The sequence below is a fragment of the Pristiophorus japonicus genome, chromosome 20 (genome assembly GCF_044704955.1).
Source record: "Pristiophorus japonicus isolate sPriJap1 chromosome 20, sPriJap1.hap1, whole genome shotgun sequence".
Classification (NCBI taxonomy): domain Eukaryota; kingdom Metazoa; phylum Chordata; class Chondrichthyes; family Pristiophoridae; genus Pristiophorus; species Pristiophorus japonicus.
Genome location: NC_091996.1, coordinates 89715584 through 89736146, shown reverse-complemented (window position 1 = coordinate 89736146; position 20563 = coordinate 89715584). Strand labels below are relative to the sequence as shown.

The window sequence follows — 20563 nt, the reverse complement described above, 5'->3', positions numbered from 1 at the left end:
AAGTCGGGACGGTGTGTGACTGGGAGGGGAACGTGGAGGTGGTGGTGTTCCCATGCGCCTGCTGCCCTTGTCCTTCTAGGGGGTAGAGGTCGCTGGGTTTGGGAGGTGCTGCCGAAGAAGCCTTGGCGAGTTGCTGCAGTGCATCTTGTAGACGGTGCACACTGCAGCCAGGGGGCGCCAGTGGTGGAGGGAGAGAGTGTTGAAGGTGGTGGGTAGCGGGCCGCTTTGTCCTGGATGGTGTCGAGCTTCTCGAGTGTTGTTGGAGCTGCACTCGTCCAGGCAAGTGGGGAGTGTTCCCTCACACTCCTGACTTGTGCCTTGTAGACGCTGGAAAGGGAGTCGGGAGGTGAGACACTCGTCACAGAATACCCAGCCTCTGACCCGCTCTTGTTGTCACAGTATTTATAAGGCTGGCCCAGCTCTGACCACCTATTTTTTTCAGGCGGTCCCACTAGGGCGCGCTACAGGGTCAGCACCAAACAAAATTCCTTGCGCTGTCGTAACCGGGGGCGGTACTGGTCAGCGGCACCGGTACACTGAATGTGCCGAGCAGCCCGACCGCCAGCGCTCACGGCCCCCAAACTCTTTAGCGCCCCCGTTCCAAGCCTTTCCGGGGGGTGGGGGGGGGGGTGCGCTAAGCCGACGGATTTCAACCCCGGTGTCTTTGAAAGGCAAGGGGGAATCGGCGGACGGAACTGAACCTGGACCCCAATGTCATAGTCACAAAATCCTTTGGTTGCAGCTCTGTTCAGCGAGACAAGAGAAGAGGAGACGGAGGAACCTGTCACACCCTCGCCTCGGCAGCAGAAGAAGAGGAAACAGGAAAAAGGTAAGTGATTTTAAATCATTTTACAACTTAAGGTTGCATTTTTTTCCCGGCCTCTTCAGCAGCCCTGGACAAGCAGGCACTGGGGCTCCCAGACTCTGCCGGTGCAACTCTCTACCTGGCCACTAGAGGGACTCAGTGACACTCTCGGTACAGGAAATAGAATCATAAAAACATAAGAAATCAGAGCAGGAATCGGCCATTCGGCCCCTCGAGCCTGCTCCGCCATTTAATAAGATCATGGCTGATCCGATCATGGACTCAGCTCCACTTCCCTGCCCGCTCCCCATAACCCCTTATCCCCTTATCATTTAAGAAACTGTCTATTTCTGTCTTAAATTTATTCAATGTTCCAGCTTCCACAGCTCTCTGAGGCAGCGAATTCCACAGATTTACAACCCTCAGAGAAGAAATTCCTCCTCAACTCAGTTTTAAATGGGCGTCCCCTTATTCTAAGACTATGCCCTCTAGTTCTAGTCTCCTCCATCAGTGGAAACATCCTCTCTGCATCCACCCTGTCAAGCCTCCTCATAATCTTATACGTTTCGATAAAGTCACCTCTCATTCTTCTGAATTCCAATGAATAGAGGCCCAACCTGCTCAACCTTTCCTCATAAGTCAACCCCCTCATCCCCGGAATCAACCGAGTGAACCTTCTCTGAACTGCCTCCAAAGCAAGTATATCCTTTCGTAAATATGGAAACCAAAACTGCACGCAGTACTCCAGGTGTGGCCTCACCAATACCCTGTATAACTGTAGCAAGACTTTCCTGCTTTTATACTCCATCCCCTTTGCAATAAAGGCCAAGATACTATTGGCCTTCCTGATCACTTGCTGTACCTGCATACTATCCTTTTATGTTTCATGCACAAGTACCCCCAGGTCCCGCTGTACTGCGGCACTTTGCAATCTTTCCCCATTTAAATAATAACTTGCTCTTTGATTTTTTTCTGCCTAAGTGCCTGATCTCACACTTTCCAACATTATACTCCATCTGCCAAATTTTTGCCCACTCACTTAGCCTGTCTATGTCCTTTTGCAGATTTTGTGTGTCCTCCTCTCACATTGCTTTTCCTCCATCTTTGTATTGTCAGCAAACTTGGCTACGTTACACTCAGTCCCTTCTTCCAAGTCGTTAATATAGATTGTAAATAGTTGGTGTTCCAGCACTGATCCCTGCGGCATCCCACTAGCTACTGGTTGCCAACCAGAGAATGAACCATTTATCCCGACTCTCAGTTATCCCCACTCCCGGCTCTTTCCCTATATCCCTGTCATTTTTCCTCCTTCAAATATTTGTTCAATTCGGTTTCGAAGTGCTACTATTGAATCTTCCTCCATCGTCTTTTCAGGCAGTGCGTTCGAAATCCTAACCACTCGTTGCATTAAAAAAAGTTTCTCTTCGTGTCGTCTCTGGTTCTTCTGCCAATCACCTTCAATCCTGGATGGTGTCGAGCTTCTCGAGTGTTGTTGGAGCTGCACTCATCCAGGCAAGTGGGGAGTGTTCCATCGCACTCCTGACTTGTGCTTTGTAGATGGTGGAAAGGGAGTCAGGAGGTGAGACACTGGCCACAGAATACCCAGCCTCTGACCCGCTCTTGTACCCACAGCATCTACGTGGCTGGTCCAGTTAAGTTTCTGGTCAATGGTGACCCCCAGGATGTTGATGGTGGGGGATTCGGCGATGGTAATGCCGTTGAATGTCAAGGGGCGGTGGTTAGACTCTCACTTGTTGGAGATGGTCATTGCCTGGCACTTGTGTGGCGCGAATGTTACTTGCCACTTATCAGCCCAAGCCTGAATGTCGGCCAGGTCTTGTTGTATGCAGGCATGGACTGCTCCATTATCTGAGGAGTTGCGAATGGAACTGAACACTGTGCCGTCATCAGCGAACATCCCCACTTCTGGCCTTATGATGGAGGGAAGGTCATTGCTGGAGCAGCTGAAGATGGTTGAGCGTACCACGTGACACACCATGTATGATTCTGTTAACGTGCCGCTTGTCTGTCCTTTAAAGGCCGCAAGATCATCTTGCTATAAATAAGCACACCGATCAATTAAAAGGGGCTTGCTGTTGGAAATGCTGGCTTTTGTTCTCAAATGTTTTCATCGAAGTGTGGCACAGAAATTTATACATGGTAAAGTGTAACGGAGGGTGGTGGGGGTCTGGAACTCACTGCCTGAAAGGGTGGTAGAGGCAGAAACCCTCACCACATTTCAAAAGTACTTGGAGATGTGCACTTGAAGTGCCGTAACCTGCAGGGCTACGGACCGAGAGCGGGAAAGTGGGATTAGGCCGGGTGGCTCTTTGTCGGTGCGGACACGATGGGCCGAATGGCCTCCTTCTGCCCCGTAAGCTTCTGTGATTCTGGGATACATCTAAAAGGTTTTGCTCTGCAATTAAAAAAAAAAATAAATAAAGCATAATTTGCACTGGACAGTAGTTAGTCTCCCTGGTTCATGTCATAAGATAATCACCAAGAAATTCAACAGGGAATTCAGAAGAAACTTCTTTACCCAGAGAGCGGTGAGAATGTGGAACTCGCTGCCACAGGGAGGGGTTGAGGCGAATAGTATCGATGTATTTAAGGGGAGGCTGGATAAGTATATGAGGGAGAAGGGAATAGAGGGTTATGCTGATAGATTTAGATGAAGAAAGACGGGAGGAGGCTCGAGTGGAGCATAAACGCCGGCATGGACTGGTTGAGCCCAATGGCCTGTGTCTGTGTCGTATATCCGATGTAATCCTATAAGAAATAGGAGTAGGCTATTCGGCCCCCTCGAGCCTTCTCCGCCATTCAATAAGATCATGGCTGATCTTCTACATCAGCACCACATTCCCCGCCCGATCCCCATATCCCTTGATCCCCTTAATATCCCAAAAATCTCAATGCAAACTAAAGTGTGTTGATGATGAACTGAAGCGGACCACCATTGTGATGCCCTTCACGGTTCAATATCTCCCCTTACGCCCACGCATGCAGAACGGTCACGTCCTGGAGGCGGTCGGCAACGGTAGATCCAAACCCCAACTAGAGTGAGTGGAGTGCAAGTTCGGTTGGAGGCTAACTCGGGCGGTAACGGCGACAGGGGCGGTAAATCTTGCGGCCGGCAAATGTATGGCGTCGGCAGCCACAAAATTCACCCGCTGGGCCCCCCCCCCGAGTGTGGGGCGGAGCGCTAAGGGAGGCGCTAGGCCGGCTGAGCGACTGAAAAACCCCAAACTAATGAGCCTGGGGCCTCGGAGCGCCCTAAGGGAGGCTTCACTGGGGGCGGGGGGGGGAATCATCCAAAAAAAAACCTCACAAAATATTCCCAATACCTCCCTCACCCCACATGAACGTAAATCACAAAACGAAAACTAATCGCACTCAGCTGATGTATTCATTACATCCCTCACCACCACCGGGACAGCTCTGACCGCCTGTTTTTTTTTCAATAAGATCATGGCTGATCTTCTACATCAGCACCACATTCCCCGCCCGATCCCCATATCCCTTGATCCCCTTAATATCCCAAAAATCTCAATGCAACTAAAGTGTGTTGATGATGAACTGAAGCGGACCACCATTGTGATGCACTTCACGGTTAAATATCTCCCCTTACGCCCACGCATGCAGAACGGTCACGTCCTGGAGGCGGTCGGCAACGGTAGATCCCACTAGAGGGCGCTACAGGGTCAGCGCCAAACACAATTCCTTGCGCTGTCGAAACCGCGGGCGTTGCACGTCAGCGCGGCACTCCCAGGCGGTATTGGTCAGCGGCACTGAATGTGCCGAGCGGCACCCCAACTCTTTAGCGCCCCTGTTCCGAGCCTTTTCGGGAGGCGCTAAGTTGACGACTTTCAACCCCAGTGTCTTTGAAAAAGGCAAGTGGGATCAGCGGACAGAGCTCAACCCGGACCCCAATGTCACTGTCACAAAATCCATTGTTGCAGCTCCTCTAAGCGAGACAAGAGACGAGGAGACGGAGGAACTCGTTGCCCCCTCGCCTCAGCAGCAGAAGAAGAGGAAACAGGAAAAAAGCAAGTGATTTAAATCAAATTACAACTTGTATATGGGCTCGATTTTCCCCAAAGCATTTTTTTTTTTTTGGCGTACTTGAAGAGTTCCGCCCCATTTTTGGGGGGGCCCCCAAGTACACCAAAAAAAAGTGTTGTAAGTTTCCCCGTTGCATCTCTTCATTTTGGCGTGGCCGAACTCGAGGTGGGTGGAGCCTTAATCTGCGTCATGGTAACCAGGGACACAGTGCGAGCTGAGGCTGCAAAGTGAGGCATGCAGCCAGCTCCCAACGTATTAAAAGAATTGAAAAATACATAGCAGCAACTTACCTCCAACCACGCCCGAAGGGTTTGCCGGTCAGGTCCCATTCTCGGTCCCTGTCTCTGTCTGTCTCTCTCTCCCTCTCCTCCTCTCTCTTTTCTCTTCCTCTCTCTCTCTCTCTCTCTCTCGTGTGTGTGTGTGAGTGTGAACCGGGGACCGAGAATGGGACCTCTCTCTCTCTCTCTCTCTCTCTTTTCTCCAGTCTCCCGGTCCAATCCCATTCTAGGTCCCCAGTCTCTCGGTCTGGTCCCATTCTCGGTCCCCGCCTCTCTCTCGCTCTCTCTCTTTCTCTTTTCTCGCTCTCTCCTTCTCTCCTTTTTCTCTTCCTCCCTCTCTTTTCTCTTCCTCTCTCTTTTTCTTTCTCTCTTTCGCCTTCTCTCCTTCTCTCTTTCTCTCCCTCTCCCGTGGGTGTGAGTGTGAACCGGGGACCGAGAATGGGATCTCTCTCTCTCTCTCTCTCTCTCTCTCTCATGTGTGTGTGAGTGTAAACCAGGGGCTGAGAATGGGACTGGACAGCCTTCTGGCCGAGTTGGAGGTAAGTTGCTGCTATGTGTTTTTCAATTCTTTCAGTGTGTCCGGGCAACTGCTGCCCCGATTTCCTAACCTGCGCCGATTTCCTTAAATCTAGGGACGGTTTTTTAGGACAGGCCACATACGCTGGCCTAATCAGAACTGGAGTAACTCTCAGCTGGCCAAACTTCCCTCGATGGCCAGAAGTGGCGTAGGTGGCTGGTTACGCCCCCCCCCTTTGGCTGAAAAACAGATATGACTTAAATATTGGTTGTAATTTACCAAAACTGCCTGGATTCTGGGGAGGTCCCAGCAGATTGGAAAACTGCAAATGTAACGCCCCTTTTTAAAAAAGGAGGCAGACAAAAAACAGGAAACTACAGACCAGTTAGCCTCACATCTGTGTTTGGGAAAATATTGGAGGCCATTATTAAAGAAGCAGTAGCAGGACATTTGGAGAAGCAAAATTCGGTCAGGCAGAGTCAGCAGGGATTTATGAAGGGGAAGTCATGTTTGACAAATTTGCTGGAATTCTTTGAGGATGTAACGAATAGAGTGGATAAAGGGGAACCAGTGGATGTGGTGTATTTGGATTTCCAGAAGGCATTTGACAAGGTGCCACATAAAAGGTTACTGCACAAGATAAAAGATCACGTGGGTAATATATTAGCATGGATAGAGGATTGGCTAACTAGCAGAAAACAGAGTCGGGATCAATGGTTCATTCTCTGGTTGGCAACCAGTAATTGGTGGGGTGCCGCAGGGATCAGTGCTGGGACCCCAACTATTTACAATCTATATAAACAACTTGGAAGAAGGGACCGAGTGTAACGGAGCCAAGTTTGCTGACAATACAAAGATGGGAGGGAAAGCAATGTGTGAGGAGAACACAAAAAATCTGCAAAAGGACATACAGGCTAAGTGAGTGGGCAAAAATTTGGCAGATGGAGTATAATGTTGGAAAGTGTGAGGTCATGCACTTTGGCAGAAAAAAATCAAAGAGCAAATTATTATTTAAATGGAGAAAGATTGCAAAGTGCTGCAGTGCAGCGGGACCTGGGGGTACTTGTGCAGGAAACACAAAAGGATAGTATGCAGGTACAGCAAGTGATCAGGAAGGCCAATGGTATCTTGGCCTTTATTGCAAAGGGGATGGAGTATAAAAGCAGGGAAGTCTTGCTACAGTTATACAGGGTATTGGTGAGGCCACACCTGGAATACTGCGTGCAGTTTTGGTTTCCATATTTACGAAAGGATATACTTGCTTTGGAGGCAGTTGAGAAGGTTCACTCGGTTGATTCCGGGGATGAGGGGGTTGACTTATGAGGAAAGGTTGAATAAGTTGGGCCTCTACTCATTGGAATTCAGAAGAATGAGAGGTGATATCGAAACTTATAAGATTATGAGGTGGCTTGACAAGGTGGATGCAGAGAGGATGTTTCTACTGATGGGGGAGACTAGAACTAGGGGGCATGATCTTAGAATAAGGGGCCACCCAATTAAAACTGAGATGAGAAATTTCTTGAAATTTGTGGAATTCGCTGCCTCAGAGAGCTGTGGAAGCTGGGACATTGAATAAATTTAAGACAGAGATAAACAGTTTCTTAAACGATAAGGGATTATGGGGAGCAGGCAGGGAAGTGGAGCTGAGTCCATGATCAGATCAACCATGATCTTATTGAATGGCGGAGCAGGCTCGAGGGGCCGTATGGCCTACTCCTGCTCCTATATCTTATGCAAAGTGATGGGGAAAACATAGGCCAAAAAGAGCGGCCTGCTCCAAAAAACGGCACAAATCACTGGGGAATATTGAGCCCTTTGAAAGGCAAGGGGGATCGGTGGACAGAACTGAAACTGGACCCCAATGTCATTGTCACAAAATCCTCGGTTTCAGCTGTTTTAAGCGAGACAAGGGAAGAGGAGACGGAGGAACCTGTCACACCCTCGCCTCAGCAGCAGAAGAAGAGGAGGAAACAGGAAAAAGGTAAGCGATTTAAATCATTTTACAACTTATAAATCGCAAAACCAAAACCAATCGCACTCACCTGACGTATTCATTCCTGTCCTCACCATCACTGGGACAGCTCTGACCGCCTTGTCTTTTCAGACGGTCCCACTAGGGCACGCTACAGGGTCAGCGCCAAACACAATTCCTTGCGCTGTCGAAACCGGGGGCGTTGCACACCAGCGCAGCACCCCTGGGCGGTACTGAGGTGTTTACACTGTACATTAATGATTTAGACGAGAGGATTAAATGTGCTATCTCCAAATTTGCGGATGACACTACGTTGGGTGGCAGTGTGAGCTGTGAGGAGGATGCTATGAGGCTGCAGAGTGACTTGGACAGGTTAGGTGAGTGGGCAATTGCATGGCACATGCAGTATAATGTGGATAAATGTGAGGTTATCCACTTTGGTGGTAAAAACAGAGAGACGGACTATTATCTGAATGGTGACAGATTAGGAAAAGGGGAGGTGCAACGAGACCTGGGTGTCATGGTACATCAGTCATTGAAGGTTGGCATGCAGGTACAGCAGGCGGTTAAGAAAGCAAATTGGCCTTTATAGCGAGGGGATTTGAGTACAGGGGCAGGGAGGTGTTGCTACAGTTGTACAGGGCCTTGGTGAGGCCACACCTGGAGTATTGTGTACAGTTTTGGTCTCCTAACTTGAGGAAAGACATTCTTGCTATTGAGGGAGTGCAGCGAAGGTTCACCAGACTGATTCCCGGGATGGCGGGACTGACATATCAAGAAAGACTGGATCAACTGGGCTTGTATTCACTGGAGTTCAGAAGAATGAGAGGGGATCTCATAGAAACGTTTAAAATTCTGACGGGTTCAGACAGGTTAGATGCAGGAAGAATGTTCCCAATGTTGGGAAAGTCCAGAACCAGGGGACACAGTCTAAGGATAAGGGGTAAGCCATTTAGGACCGAGATGAGAAGAAACTTCTTCACCCAGAGAGTGGTGAACCTGTGGAATTCTCTACCACAGAAAGTTGTTGAGGCCAATTCACTAAATGTATTCAAAAAGGAGTTAGATGTAGTCCTTACTACTCGGGGGATCAAGGGGTATGGCGAGAAAGCAGGAATGGGGTACTGAAGTTGCATGTTCAGCCATGAACTCATTGAATGGCGGTGCAGGCTCGGAGGGCTGATGGCCTACTCCTGCACCTATTTTCTATGTTTCTATGGTCAGTGGCACCGGCACACTGAATGTGCCAAGCGGCCCGAATGCCGTCGCTCACAGCTCCCAAGCTCTTTAGCGCCCCTGTTCCGAGCCTTTCCGGGGGGCGCTAAGCCGACGGATTTCAACCCCGGTGTCGTTGAAAGGCAAGGGGGATCGGCGGACGGAACTGAAACTGGGCCCCAATGTCATTGTCACAAAATCCATTGTTGCAGCTCTGTTCAGCGAGACAAGAGAAGAGGAGACGGAGGAACTCGTTGCACCCTCGCCTCAGCAGCAGAAGAAGAGGAAACAGGAAAAAGGTAAGTGATTTTAAATCATTTTGCAGCTTAAGGTTGCATTTTTCTCGGCCTCTTCAGTAGCCCCGGACAAGCAGGCACTGGGGCTCCCAGACTCTGCCGGTGCAACTCTCTACCTGGCCACTAGAGGGACTCAGTGACTCTCTTGGTACAGGAAATAGAATCATAGACTAGTACGGCACAGAAGGAGTCCATTCGGCCCACTCACTCTGCGCCCGCTCTTTCGAGGAACGATCCAGTTATTCCCGCTCCCGTCTCTTTCCACATATCCCTGTCATTTTTTCCTCCTTCAAGTATTTATCCAATTCGGTTTCGTACGCTACTATTGAATCTGTTTCCACCGCCTTGTCGGGCAGTGTGTTCCAAATCCTCACCACTCGTTGCATTAAGAGAAAAGTTTCTCCTCATGTCGTCTCTGGTTCTTCTGCCAATCACCTTCAATCTGTGCCCTCTGGTTATCGAGCCTTCGGCCACTGGAAACAGTTTCAGAGAATCAGAGAAATTTACAGCACGGAAGGAGGCCATTCGGCCCATCGTGTCCGTGCCGGCCGACAAAGAGCCACCCAGCCTAATCCCACTCTCCAGCTCTCGGTCCCTAGCCCTGTAGGTTACGGCGCTTCAAGTGCACATCCAAGTACTTTTTAAATGTGGTGAGGGTTTCTGCCTCTACCACCCTTTCAGGCAGTGAGTTGCGCCCCAGACCCCCACCACCCTCTGGGTGAAAACTTTCCCCTCATCTCCCCTCTAAACCTCCCCCCAATTACTTTAAATCTATGCCCCCTGGTTGCTGACCCCTCTGCTAAGGGAAACAGGTCCTTCCTATCCACTCTATCTCACCCCCTCATAATTTTATAAATCTCAATAAGGTCTCTCCTCAGCCTCCTCTGTTCCAAAGAAAACAACGTCACCCTATTCAATTTTTCCTCATAACTAATATTCTCCAGTCCAGGCAACATCCTGGTAAATCTCCTCTGCACCCTCACTCGTGCAATCACATCTTTCCTGTAATGTGGTGACCAGAATTACACGCAGTACTCTAGTTGTGGCCTAACCAGTGTTTTATGCAGTTCAGGCATAACCTCCCTGTTCTTGTATTCTATGCCTCGGCTAATAAAGGCAAGTGGAGGTTGAACCTCCCTAATCCAGAACTCCTTTATCCAGAACCACCCCTCGTCCAGAACCATTTCCGGCCACCGGGTGGCGCATGCGCAGAACTCCGGCATGAACAAATTGAAGTCCTTCCTCGCTGCCGCTCCTGCAATCGCTGGCCTGACCCCGCGATCCCCCGCCCCCCCCCCCCACCCACCCCCATGATCTCTCTGCCGCACTCCCAGCTCCAAGCCAGCCAGCCCCGATATCCCCTTGCTCAGTACCTGTACCATCCAATTTAACGTGACCACCCCTCGTCCAGAAAAATCCCTTATCCAGAACAGGTCGGGTCCCAAGGGTCCTGGATCAGGGAGATTAACCTGTATTCCACATGCCTTTTTAACCAGCTTATCTACCTGTCCTGCTACCTTCAAGGATCTGTGATCTCTATTCACTGTAATCTAAACCCTTCCTGATTTTAAACACCTGCAGCAAATCTCCTCTTAACCTTTTCTGCTCCAAGGAGAACAACCCCAGCTTCACCAGTCTCTCCACGCCAGTTTCCACAGCCTATCCACCCGAGTGTAATCCCTCGCCCCCCGGGAATCGTTCTAGTAAATCTCTTCTGCAGCCTCTCTAAAGCCTTAATGTCCTTCCTTAAAGTGTGCTGCCCAGAATTGGACACTGTCAGGAGAGGAAGGGGTAAATAATCAGTGAGAAAATGAAATTGGATCTCATTCAAAAGAAAAGAAAGACTTGCATTTATATAGCGCCTTTCACGACCACTGGATGTCTCAAAGCACTTTGCAGCCAATGAAGTACTTTTTGGAGTGTAGTCACTGTTGTAATGTGGGAAAGGCGGCAGGCAATTTGTGCACAGCAAGCTCCCACAGACAGCAATGTGATAATGACCCAGATAATCAGTTTTTTTGTTATGTTGATTGAGGGATAAATATTGGCCCCAGGACACCGGGGATAACTCCCCTGCTCTACTTCGAAATAGTGGCCGTGGGACCTTTTACGTCCACCCGAGAGAGCAGACAGGGCCTCGGTTTGCCGTCTCATCCGAAAGACGGCACCTCCGACAGTGCAGCGCTCCCTCGGCACTGCACCTGGGAGCATCAGCTTAGATATTTTTGTGTTCAAGTCCCTGGAGTGGGACTTGAACCCACAACCTTCTAACTCAGAGGTGACAGGGCGACCCACTGAGCCAGAGTTATTGGAATACGGGTTCTTGTCTGTGTTTGAAATCTGGTTGCCCAGTCCATTGTCACTAAGCTCTGTTTCTCTTTCAAAAGTTGTTTCAAGTAAGAACAGAGAAGAGGAGAACACTGCCTCGGTGCTTCAAAAGAAAAAGAAAAAATACAAGAAAAAATGTGAGTTGATTAACTTTTTTTTTAAATTGAATTGTATTTTTCTTTTTATTAATTCGTTCCGGGATGTGGGCGTCGCTGGCAAGGCCGGCATTTATTGCCCGTCCCTAATTGCCCCTTGAGAAGGTGGTGGTGAGCCGCCGCCTTGAACCGCTGCAGTCCGTGTGGTGAAGGTGCTCCCACAGTGCTGTTAGGGAGGGAGTTCCAGGATTGTGACCCAGCGACGATGAAGGAACGGCCAATATATTTCCGAGTCGGGTCGGTGTGTGACTGGGAGGGGAACGTGGAGGTGGTGGTGTTCCCGTGCGCCTGCTGCCCTTGTCCTTCTAGGGGGTAGAGGTCGCTGGGTTTGGGAGGTGCTGCCGAAGAAGCCTTGGCAAGTTGCTGCAGTGCATCTTGTAGACGGTGCACACTGCAGCCAGGGGGCGCCGGTGGTGGAGGGAGTGAATGTTGAAGGTGGTGGGTAGCGTGCCGATCAAGCTTTGTCCTGGATGGTGTCGAGCTTCTCGAGTGTTGTTGGAGCTGCACTCGTCCAGGCAAGTGGAGAGTGTTCCATCCCACTCCTGACTGTTTGACGCCATAATCTGTTCCGTGGGCAGGGAGGTGATGGCCGCTGTGGGCCCACCATCGTGCTCACAGTCCGGTTCTCCTGTGACGCCAAATGTCACTAAACTCTTGCTTCTTTCTCAAAAGTTGTTCTCGGTGAGAAAAGAGGGGAGGAGCACACTGCATCTCCGAAGAAGAAGAAAAAGAGAAGAGAGAAAGAGACATGTATGTAAAATGAAAGTGTCAAAAATATTTTCTGCCCCCTCATTTGGTGCGGAACATTGAATCATTGAACGACACGGCATGGAAGGAGGCCCTTTGGCCCAGCATGCCTGTGCTGGCTCTTTGAACATTTATATAGCGCCTTTCACAACCACCGGACGTCTCAAAGCGCTTTACAGCCAATAAAGTACTTTTGGAGTGTAATCATTGTTGTAATGTGGGAAACGCCAATTTGCGCACAGCAAGCTCCCACACACAGCAATGTGATAATGACCCGGATAATCTGTTTTTTTTGTTATGTTGCTCGAGCGGTAAATATTGGCACCAGGACACCGGGGATAACTCTGTGTAAATCTGTGGAATTCGCTGCCTCAGAGAGCTGTAGAAGCCGGGACATTGAATAAATTTAAGACAGAAATAGACAGTTTCTTAAAACGATAAGGGGTTATGGGGAGCGGGCAGGGAAGTGGAGCTGAGTCCATGATCAGATCAGCCATTATCTTAGTGATTGGCGGAGCAGGCTCGAGGGGCCGTATGGCCTACTCCTGCTCCTATTTCTTATGTTCTTATGTAACTCCCCTGCTCTTCTTCGAAATAATGCCAAGGGATCTTTAACGTCCACCCGAGAGAGCAGACGGGGCCTCGGTTTAACGTCTCATCCGAAAGACGGCACCTCCGACAGTACGGCGCTCCCTCAGCACTGCCCCTCCGACGGTGCGGCGCTCCCTCAGCACTGCCCCTCCGACAGTGCGGCGCTCCCTCAGCACTGCCCCTCCGACAGTGCGGCGCTCCCTCAGCACCGCCCCTCCGACAGTGCGGCGCTCCCTCAGCACCACCCCTCCGACAGTGCGGTGCTCCCTCAGCACCGCCCCTCCGACAGTGCGGCGCTCCCTCAGCACTGCCCCTCCGACAGTGCAGCGCTCCCTCAGCACCGCCCCTCCGACAGTGCGGCGCTCCCTCAGCACTGCACTGGGAGTGTTACAGCCTAGATTTATGTGCTCAAATCTCTGAAGTCACAGCCTTAAAACAAAAGAAAGTGGTACTCAATTAGTCTCACACCGCCCCTGCTCTTTCCCTATAGCTCTGTCATTTTTTTTCCCTCCTTCGACTATTTATCTAATTCTCTTTTGAAAGTTGAATCTGCTTCCACCGCCCTTTCAGGCAGCGTGTTCCAGATCACAATTCTCTGCGTCAAAAAAAAAAAATTCCACGGGTTCTTTTGCCAATCGCCAATGAAATCTGGCTGTTGTTATACCCACGGAGGCCCTGCCTCTCTCGCGGGGACCTTGAACCTGAGTTTCCGTGTCGTTTCGGTTGTCCAGCTTGACCTTGCCCTGCATGTGCCTGCCGCTCAGTGTCCAGCAAGGCGATAGCATCGAGCGTGAAATTATGAAGACAGGTTGCATAAACTTGGCCTGCGTACCCTTGCGTTTAGATGGTTGAAAGGTGATCTAATCGACGTGATTCAAACGATAAAGGGATTGGATAGGGTAGATGCAACAACAACTTGTATTTATATAGCGCCTTTAACGTAGTGAAACGTCCCACGGCGCTTCACAGGAGGATTATGAGACAAAAAAATTGACACCGAGCCACATAAGGAAAAATTAGCGTGGTCACAGAGGTAGGTTTTAAGGAGCGTTTTGAAGGAGGGGAGAGAGGCGGAGAGGTTTAGGGAGGGAGTTCCAGAGCTTGGGGCCCAGGCAACAGAAGGCACGGCCACCGATGGTTGAACGATTATAATCAGGGATGCTCAGGAGAGCAGAATTAGAGCAGCGCAGATATCGCGGGGGTGGGGCTGGAGGAGATTACAGAGATAGGGAGGGGCCATGGAGGGATTTGAAAGCGAGGCGTTGCTTAACCAGGACCCAATGTAGGTCAGCGCGCACAGGGGGTGATGGGTGAGCGGGACTCGGTGCGAGTTAGGACACGGGGCAGCGAGCACAGGGGGCGATGGGTGAGCGGGACTCGGTGCGAGTTAGGACACGGGCCAGCGAGCACAGCGGGTGATGGGTGAGCGGGACTAGGTGCGAGTTAGGACACGGGGCAGCGAGCACATGGGGTGATGGGTGAGCGGGACTTGGTGCGAGTTAGGACACGGGGCAGCGAGCACAGGGGGTGATGGGTGAGCGGGACTCGGTGCGAGTTAGGACACGGGGCAGCTGAGTTTTGGATCATCTCTAGTTTACGTAGGGAAGAATGTGGGAGGCCAGCCAGGAGTGCGTTGGAATAGTCAAGTCTGGAAGTAGCAAAGGCACGGATGAGGGTTTCAGCAGAGGATGAGCTGAGGTAGGGGGCAGAGATGGACGATATTACAGAGGTGGAAATAGGCGGCCTTAGTTATGATGTGGACATGTGGTCGGAAGCTCATTTCAGGGTCAAGTATGACACCGAGGTGGCGAACAGTCTGGTTCAGCCTCAGACAGGAGTTGGCGAGAGGGATGGAGTCGGTGACTGGGGAACGGAGTTTGTGGCCGGGACCGAAAACAATGGCTTCGGAGAAACTGTTTCCTCTGATGGGGGAATCCAGAACAAGGGGTCCTTGTGTTTAACTTGTATTTATTGCTTACTGTCACAGCTTCCTGGTGTCTCTACATGCAGAAAGTGAGATCTCAGGAAAGGGTATCTCAGCTGAAGACAGCCATTGGCGATTTTCTGAATGAAAAAACGGTCGCGTACAAAGAGATTGTGTTGTGTCCTTCCAGGTATGTATTTAGATTGCGCTCATTGTTGGTGAGTTTGTGTTCAGCAGGGGAATAGTGTCAGTGTTAGGGAATGAAGTATTTTACTTTCCAATCTTGGCACCCAGTGTCAGCATCAAACACTCCCAGATCACATACAGCACAGGTTAGATACAGAGTAAAGCTTCCTCTACACTGTCCCATCAGACACTCCCAGGGCAGGTACAACACGGGTTAGATACAGAGTAAAGCTCCCTCTACACTGTCCCATCAAACACTCCCAGGGCAGGTACAGCACGGGGTTAGATACAGAGTAAAGCTCCCTCTACACTATCCCATCAAACACTCCCAGGGCAGGTACAACACGGGTTAGATACAGAGTAAAGCTCCCTCTACACTGTCCCATCAAACACTCCCAGGGCAAGTACAGCACGGGGTTAGATACAGAGTAAAGCTCCCTCTACACTATCCCATCAAACACTTCCAGGGCAGTTACAACATGAGTAAAGCTTCCTTTACACTGCAAGATCAAATAATCACATTCAACATGGATAGAGATACGGTAAAGTCCTCGAACCAAGATCTTTTCAACCCCCTGATGCCAACTTAAAAAGTAGGTCCCTAGTGACCTCCTTGAATGTTTGAGACTTGCATTGATGTAACACATATTGCAGCATTCAAACATCCCAACCCTTCACGTACAGAAAATTACTTTGTGAAGCGCAGTCACAGTCAACAGACATTCTCTGCACAGAAAGATCCCACAAATGCCAATGAGATAATTGAGCAGTCGAGCAGAGGGGAGAAAGGTTGGGGCTGGACTCCCAAGAGAAATGGGATAACAGGCGACCTCCAAAAGGCGTCATCTTCCACAATGCCCCGGTACTCAGCCTGGATTATGAGGTGGGGGTCAGGGGCTTAACACACGACCTTGTGACCAGAGGCGAGACTGTGACCAACGGAGGCAGACTGCCACACGCTGTCCAAATCTGTCAATCATAAGAACATATAAAAAATACACTACATATTTAACATTAATTTAAATTAAAGTTATGTATGTATTATTAAAAATATGTATTTTTCCTATTTTTTTTTAAGTATTTTAAATTATGCTTTAAAATAAATTTAGCATAGTGGGCAGGGTTTTCTAAAATAAAATGTGTTTTTAAAATTTTATGTTTTAAGTGTGCTTTAAAACTCTTACGCCTGTAAAGGTAGGCTCTGCACCTGGTTTTATCAGGCGCTAGAGTTTTCAGGACATCCGCGGGGCAAGATATGTACCGCAATCTTGCCCGTGTGAATGTCCTGGCTGTGGGGATGCAGAGGATCGGTCAAGCCCGAGCTTGACCGATCGGAAAAGCCGGTTTTCCGCGCATGCGCATTTAATGAATGGGCCAGCCCCATTGTTCCCGTGCTGAAAAGTGATGGCACAGTCAGAATCTGTGCAGGCTTACAAGGCTTCGATCAACAGGGTTTCAAAACAAGATCAGTGCCCGTTATCGCTGAAAACTGGCTTCTGCGATGCCTTCCCGGCTCCGTACACACTCCGTACGCACCCGGGGAGGCTAGGATTTCTGGGCCATTAATTAGGAACAGGCCGTATAGTCCCTCGAGACTGCTCCACCATTCAATAAGCTAAGACTGTGGGTACGGTAGTATAGTGGATGTGTCACCAGACTAGTAATCCAGACTCTGAACTAAGATCCGAGAAACAAGTTCAAATCCCACCACGGCAGCTGGGGAATTATAAATTCAGTTAATTTAATAAATCTGGAATTTTTTTTTTAAAAAGCTTGTGTCAATAATGGTGACCGGATTGTCGTAAAGACGAGTAAGTTTTAGCTGACCAAAGTGGCATAAATGGCCAAAACTGGCGTAAATGTCTGGGAACACCCCCTTTTGGAAAAAAAAAACAACTAAAAAAAAAAAAATCGTACCTAACTGACTTACTCTGGAGCAAATTTTGGGGGGGGAAAATGGCATTTTTTAACTTAGGCCAGAAAAAACAACTTGCTCCAAAAAAATTGATGCCAGTCATGACCAAAATTGGGCTCCATGAAAGTACCGGATTGTTGTAAAGACCCATCTGGTTCACTCAAGTCCTGTCGGGAAGGAAATCTACCGTCCTTACCCAGTCTGGGCCTATATGTGACTCCAGACCCAGACCCACAGCAATGTGGTTGACTCTCAACGGTTCACCACCTCCTTCTCGAGGGCAATTAGGGGATGGACAATAAATGCCGGCCTTGCCAATGATGCCCGCATTCCGTGAACAAATAAAACATTTTTAAAAGATCATGGCTGACCCTCGACCTTAACTCCACTTTCCCGCCCAAATTAGAATACAAGAAATCCACACCTCTCGGGAGCTGGCTTGGTCTGATTTCACGCGGGAGCCTTATAACAGGGAGAGGATTTAAGCATCATCCTATAAATGCAGTTGGTATTCATGTTGACGTTGAATGGATGAAAAGAGCAGTAACGCCCACTCCCTAAAAAATGTGTTGCCTACTTTACAAAAAAATATATATATCATCATCATAGGCAGTCCCTCGAAGCGAGGATGACTTGCTTCCACGCCGAAAAGGGATGAGTTCACAGGTGTTTCAATGAAGGACCTAATATTCCGATCCCGAACTACATCCTGAAGGGTGGAAGATGCCTGTGCGTGGATTTTTTAACGTGGGGTGGCCGTTGCACACCAGCCACCACACGGGGCTTGACAGAGCGAGGTCTTGGTCCAGTGGCAAGGGTTAACCAGGACGACTGGAGACCAGCTCTGCTGCACGGACCCAGTGCGCGCACATATCGCACAGTGTGGGCTGGGCCCCGTGCTGCCCCCTGGGCCCTCTTCTGGGGCCCCGAACTCACGCCTCTCCTGGACCCCGTTCACGTCGCTCTACGAACTCTTCCCGCTCCCGCTGCGCCTGCCCACACTGCAGTCAGCCGTCGCCCTCCTGCAGCAGCACACGCTGCTCCCTGCAGTGGCACGCTACTCCCGCTAATGGCTCCGGCCTACTGATGGTCTTGCAGGCCGGGACCGCACTGATTTTGGGCCGGGCTTCCCGCACACTGCTCCCCCTAATGAAAAGATAAGATGAAAAGAAGCAGTATCGCCCACTCCCCAAAAAATCTGTTGCCTGCTTTACAAAAAAATATATATATATAATCTAAATAACACCTTGGAGTATTTACAAACTGATTTGTGGCTGTTTCTCTTGCAGTTGCTCTGCTTGCGTTGAACTATACTGTGAAGAAGACCTGACTGAGACATTGGAGTTTGATGCGCGTCAGATTCTGGGACAAGCAGCAAGGCTCAGCAAAGTGGAGAAACTGGGAGCTTTGGTTGACGGTAAATGCTCGTTTCTATCTGTTATGTCTTTAGATGCTCTGATAATGACTCCACAAGGCAATGTGTTGTACTTGAACTGTAGTGACTGTGGTGTATGTAGCACACAAATCACTGACTCCACACGGTCTGGTGTTGATCTAACTGCTGTGACCTTCGTCCTTTATTGTTCAGCTCCAGAGTGCCTCTCAGGTGTGGTGGTCAGCCTTATATAGTGCCTGTTGCAGGTACTACCAGGTTTCCCACCACAGCGCCCTCTGTGGTGTGGCATAGTGCTTACATTACATTTAAGGTACTGGGACGATACACACATCGTTACATAACAGTGACCTTAGTCCTTTATTGATAACTCCATAGTGAGGATCACACCTGGCGGCCTGCCTTTTATACTGGGCCTGGCACACCTGTACAGGTAACCTACAAGTCTCCCACTGCAGTGCCCTCTGGTGGCACACTTTGTAAAAGTACAAACAGCAACCATGTAGGATACAGGACACTATCCTTCAATCTGTGATGCTCTGCTGAAGGCATTGACTCCTCCAGGCGCAGGGTTAAGACGTAAGGATTAGGAGTAGGCCGTACGGCCCCTCGAGCCTGCTCCGCATTCAACAAGACCATAAAAGAAAAGGGAAAGCAAGACATAGACTTCTATAGCGCCTTTCACTACCACTGGTAATTTGCTGTACATAATCTTCAAGTGGACGTATTTTGAAGAAGAGCAGGGGGAGTTATCCCCGGTGTCCTGGGGCCAATATTTATCCCTCAATTAACATAAAAAAAGATTATCTGGCCATTATCACACTGTTGTGTGTGGGAGCTTGCTGTGCGCAAATTGGCTGCCGCGTTTTCCCACATTACAACAGTGACTTCACTCCAAAAAGTGCTTCATTCTCTGTAAAGCGCTTTGGTCGTGAAACATAGAAACATAGAAAATAGGTGCAGGCGTAGGCCATTCGGCCCTTCGAGCCTGCACCACCATTCAATACGATCATGGCTGATCACCTCTGTACCCCATTCCTGCTTTCTCTCCACACCCCTTGATCCCTTTAGCCGTAAGGGCCACATCTAACTCTCTTTTGAATATATCTAACGAACTGGCCTCAACAACTCTCTGCGGTAGAGAATTCCACAGGTTCACCACTCTCTGGGTGAAGAAGTTTCTCCTCATCTCAGTCCTAAATGGCCTACCCCTTATCCTTAGACTGTGACCCCTGGTTCTGGACTTCCCCAACATCGGGAACGTTCTTCCTGCATCTAACCTGTCCCGTCCCGTCAGAATTTTATATGTGAAAGGCGCTATATAAATGTAAGTCGTCTTTCTCCCTAAACCTCTCTTTTCTCCTTCTGTAAGTCGCTCCTTAACACCGACCTCTTTGACCATCGGCTGTCCTAACATGTGCCTTCTGTGGCTCTTGTGGAATGTTGTTTGACAACACTCCTGTGGAGCGCTGAGATGTTTTGCTCTGTCAAAGGCGTTCTGTGTGCATTGCTCAAGGGAAAGGGCAGGGGTTGGAGAGGGAAAATAAATCTAGAAATGAACAGCAGCAGGCCGAAGAGTACCGATATTCAAGCAAACTAAAGTGGTGTGCAACTTACCGAGTTTGCTTGCGTTGCAGAAGATGATCCTCGCACCCTCTACGTGAGAAACCTGCCAAATGAAGTCTGTGCCAAGGACCTCAAGCACTTGTTTGAGAAGGTTGCCGGTGTTTGGATACAAGAGCGTCAGAAAATCAGCAAAAGGTACTTACTCAGTGACCTGTGATTTGGAGTGCGCTGCCTGAGAGCATGGTGTAAGATTCAATGGTAGCTTTCAAAAGGAAATTGGACATACTGAAAAGGGAAAGATTTGTTGTGGGGAACAGTAATTGAAGTAGCACTCATTAAAGTAATTGTTAAAAGGTTTGAGGGGAAACTTCTTCACCCAGAGGGTGGTGGGGGTCTGGAACTCACTGTCTGAAAGGGTGGTAGAGGCAGAAACCCTCACCACATTTAAAAAGTACTTGAAAAGTTTTGGGAGTGAACATAAGAACATAAGAATTAGGAACAGGAGTAGGCCATCTAGCCCCTCGAGCCTGCTCCGCCATTCAACAAGATCATGGCTGATCTGGCCGTGGACTCGGCTCCACTTACCCGCCTGCTCCCCGTAACCCTTAATTCC

The 20563-nt window shown here is 49.5% G+C and overlaps 1 protein-coding gene across 1 annotated transcript in view; it reads left to right on the top strand.

Annotated features, from left to right (window-relative positions):
• LOC139232667 (trichohyalin-like) overlaps positions 1–20563 on the top strand; it is a 139440-nt gene that overhangs the window by 97522 nt on the left and 21355 nt on the right. The window contains exons 28-36 of the mRNA XM_070863132.1: positions 743–829; positions 4765–4851; positions 7554–7643; positions 9062–9148; positions 11533–11610; positions 12301–12378; positions 14954–15080; positions 18281–18408; positions 20022–20145. Coding sequence (XP_070719233.1) covers positions 743–829; positions 4765–4851; positions 7554–7643; positions 9062–9148; positions 11533–11610; positions 12301–12378; positions 14954–15080; positions 18281–18408; positions 20022–20145 — 886 coding nt within the window. The remainder of the gene's footprint in view (positions 1–742; positions 830–4764; positions 4852–7553; positions 7644–9061; positions 9149–11532; positions 11611–12300; positions 12379–14953; positions 15081–18280; positions 18409–20021; positions 20146–20563) is intronic.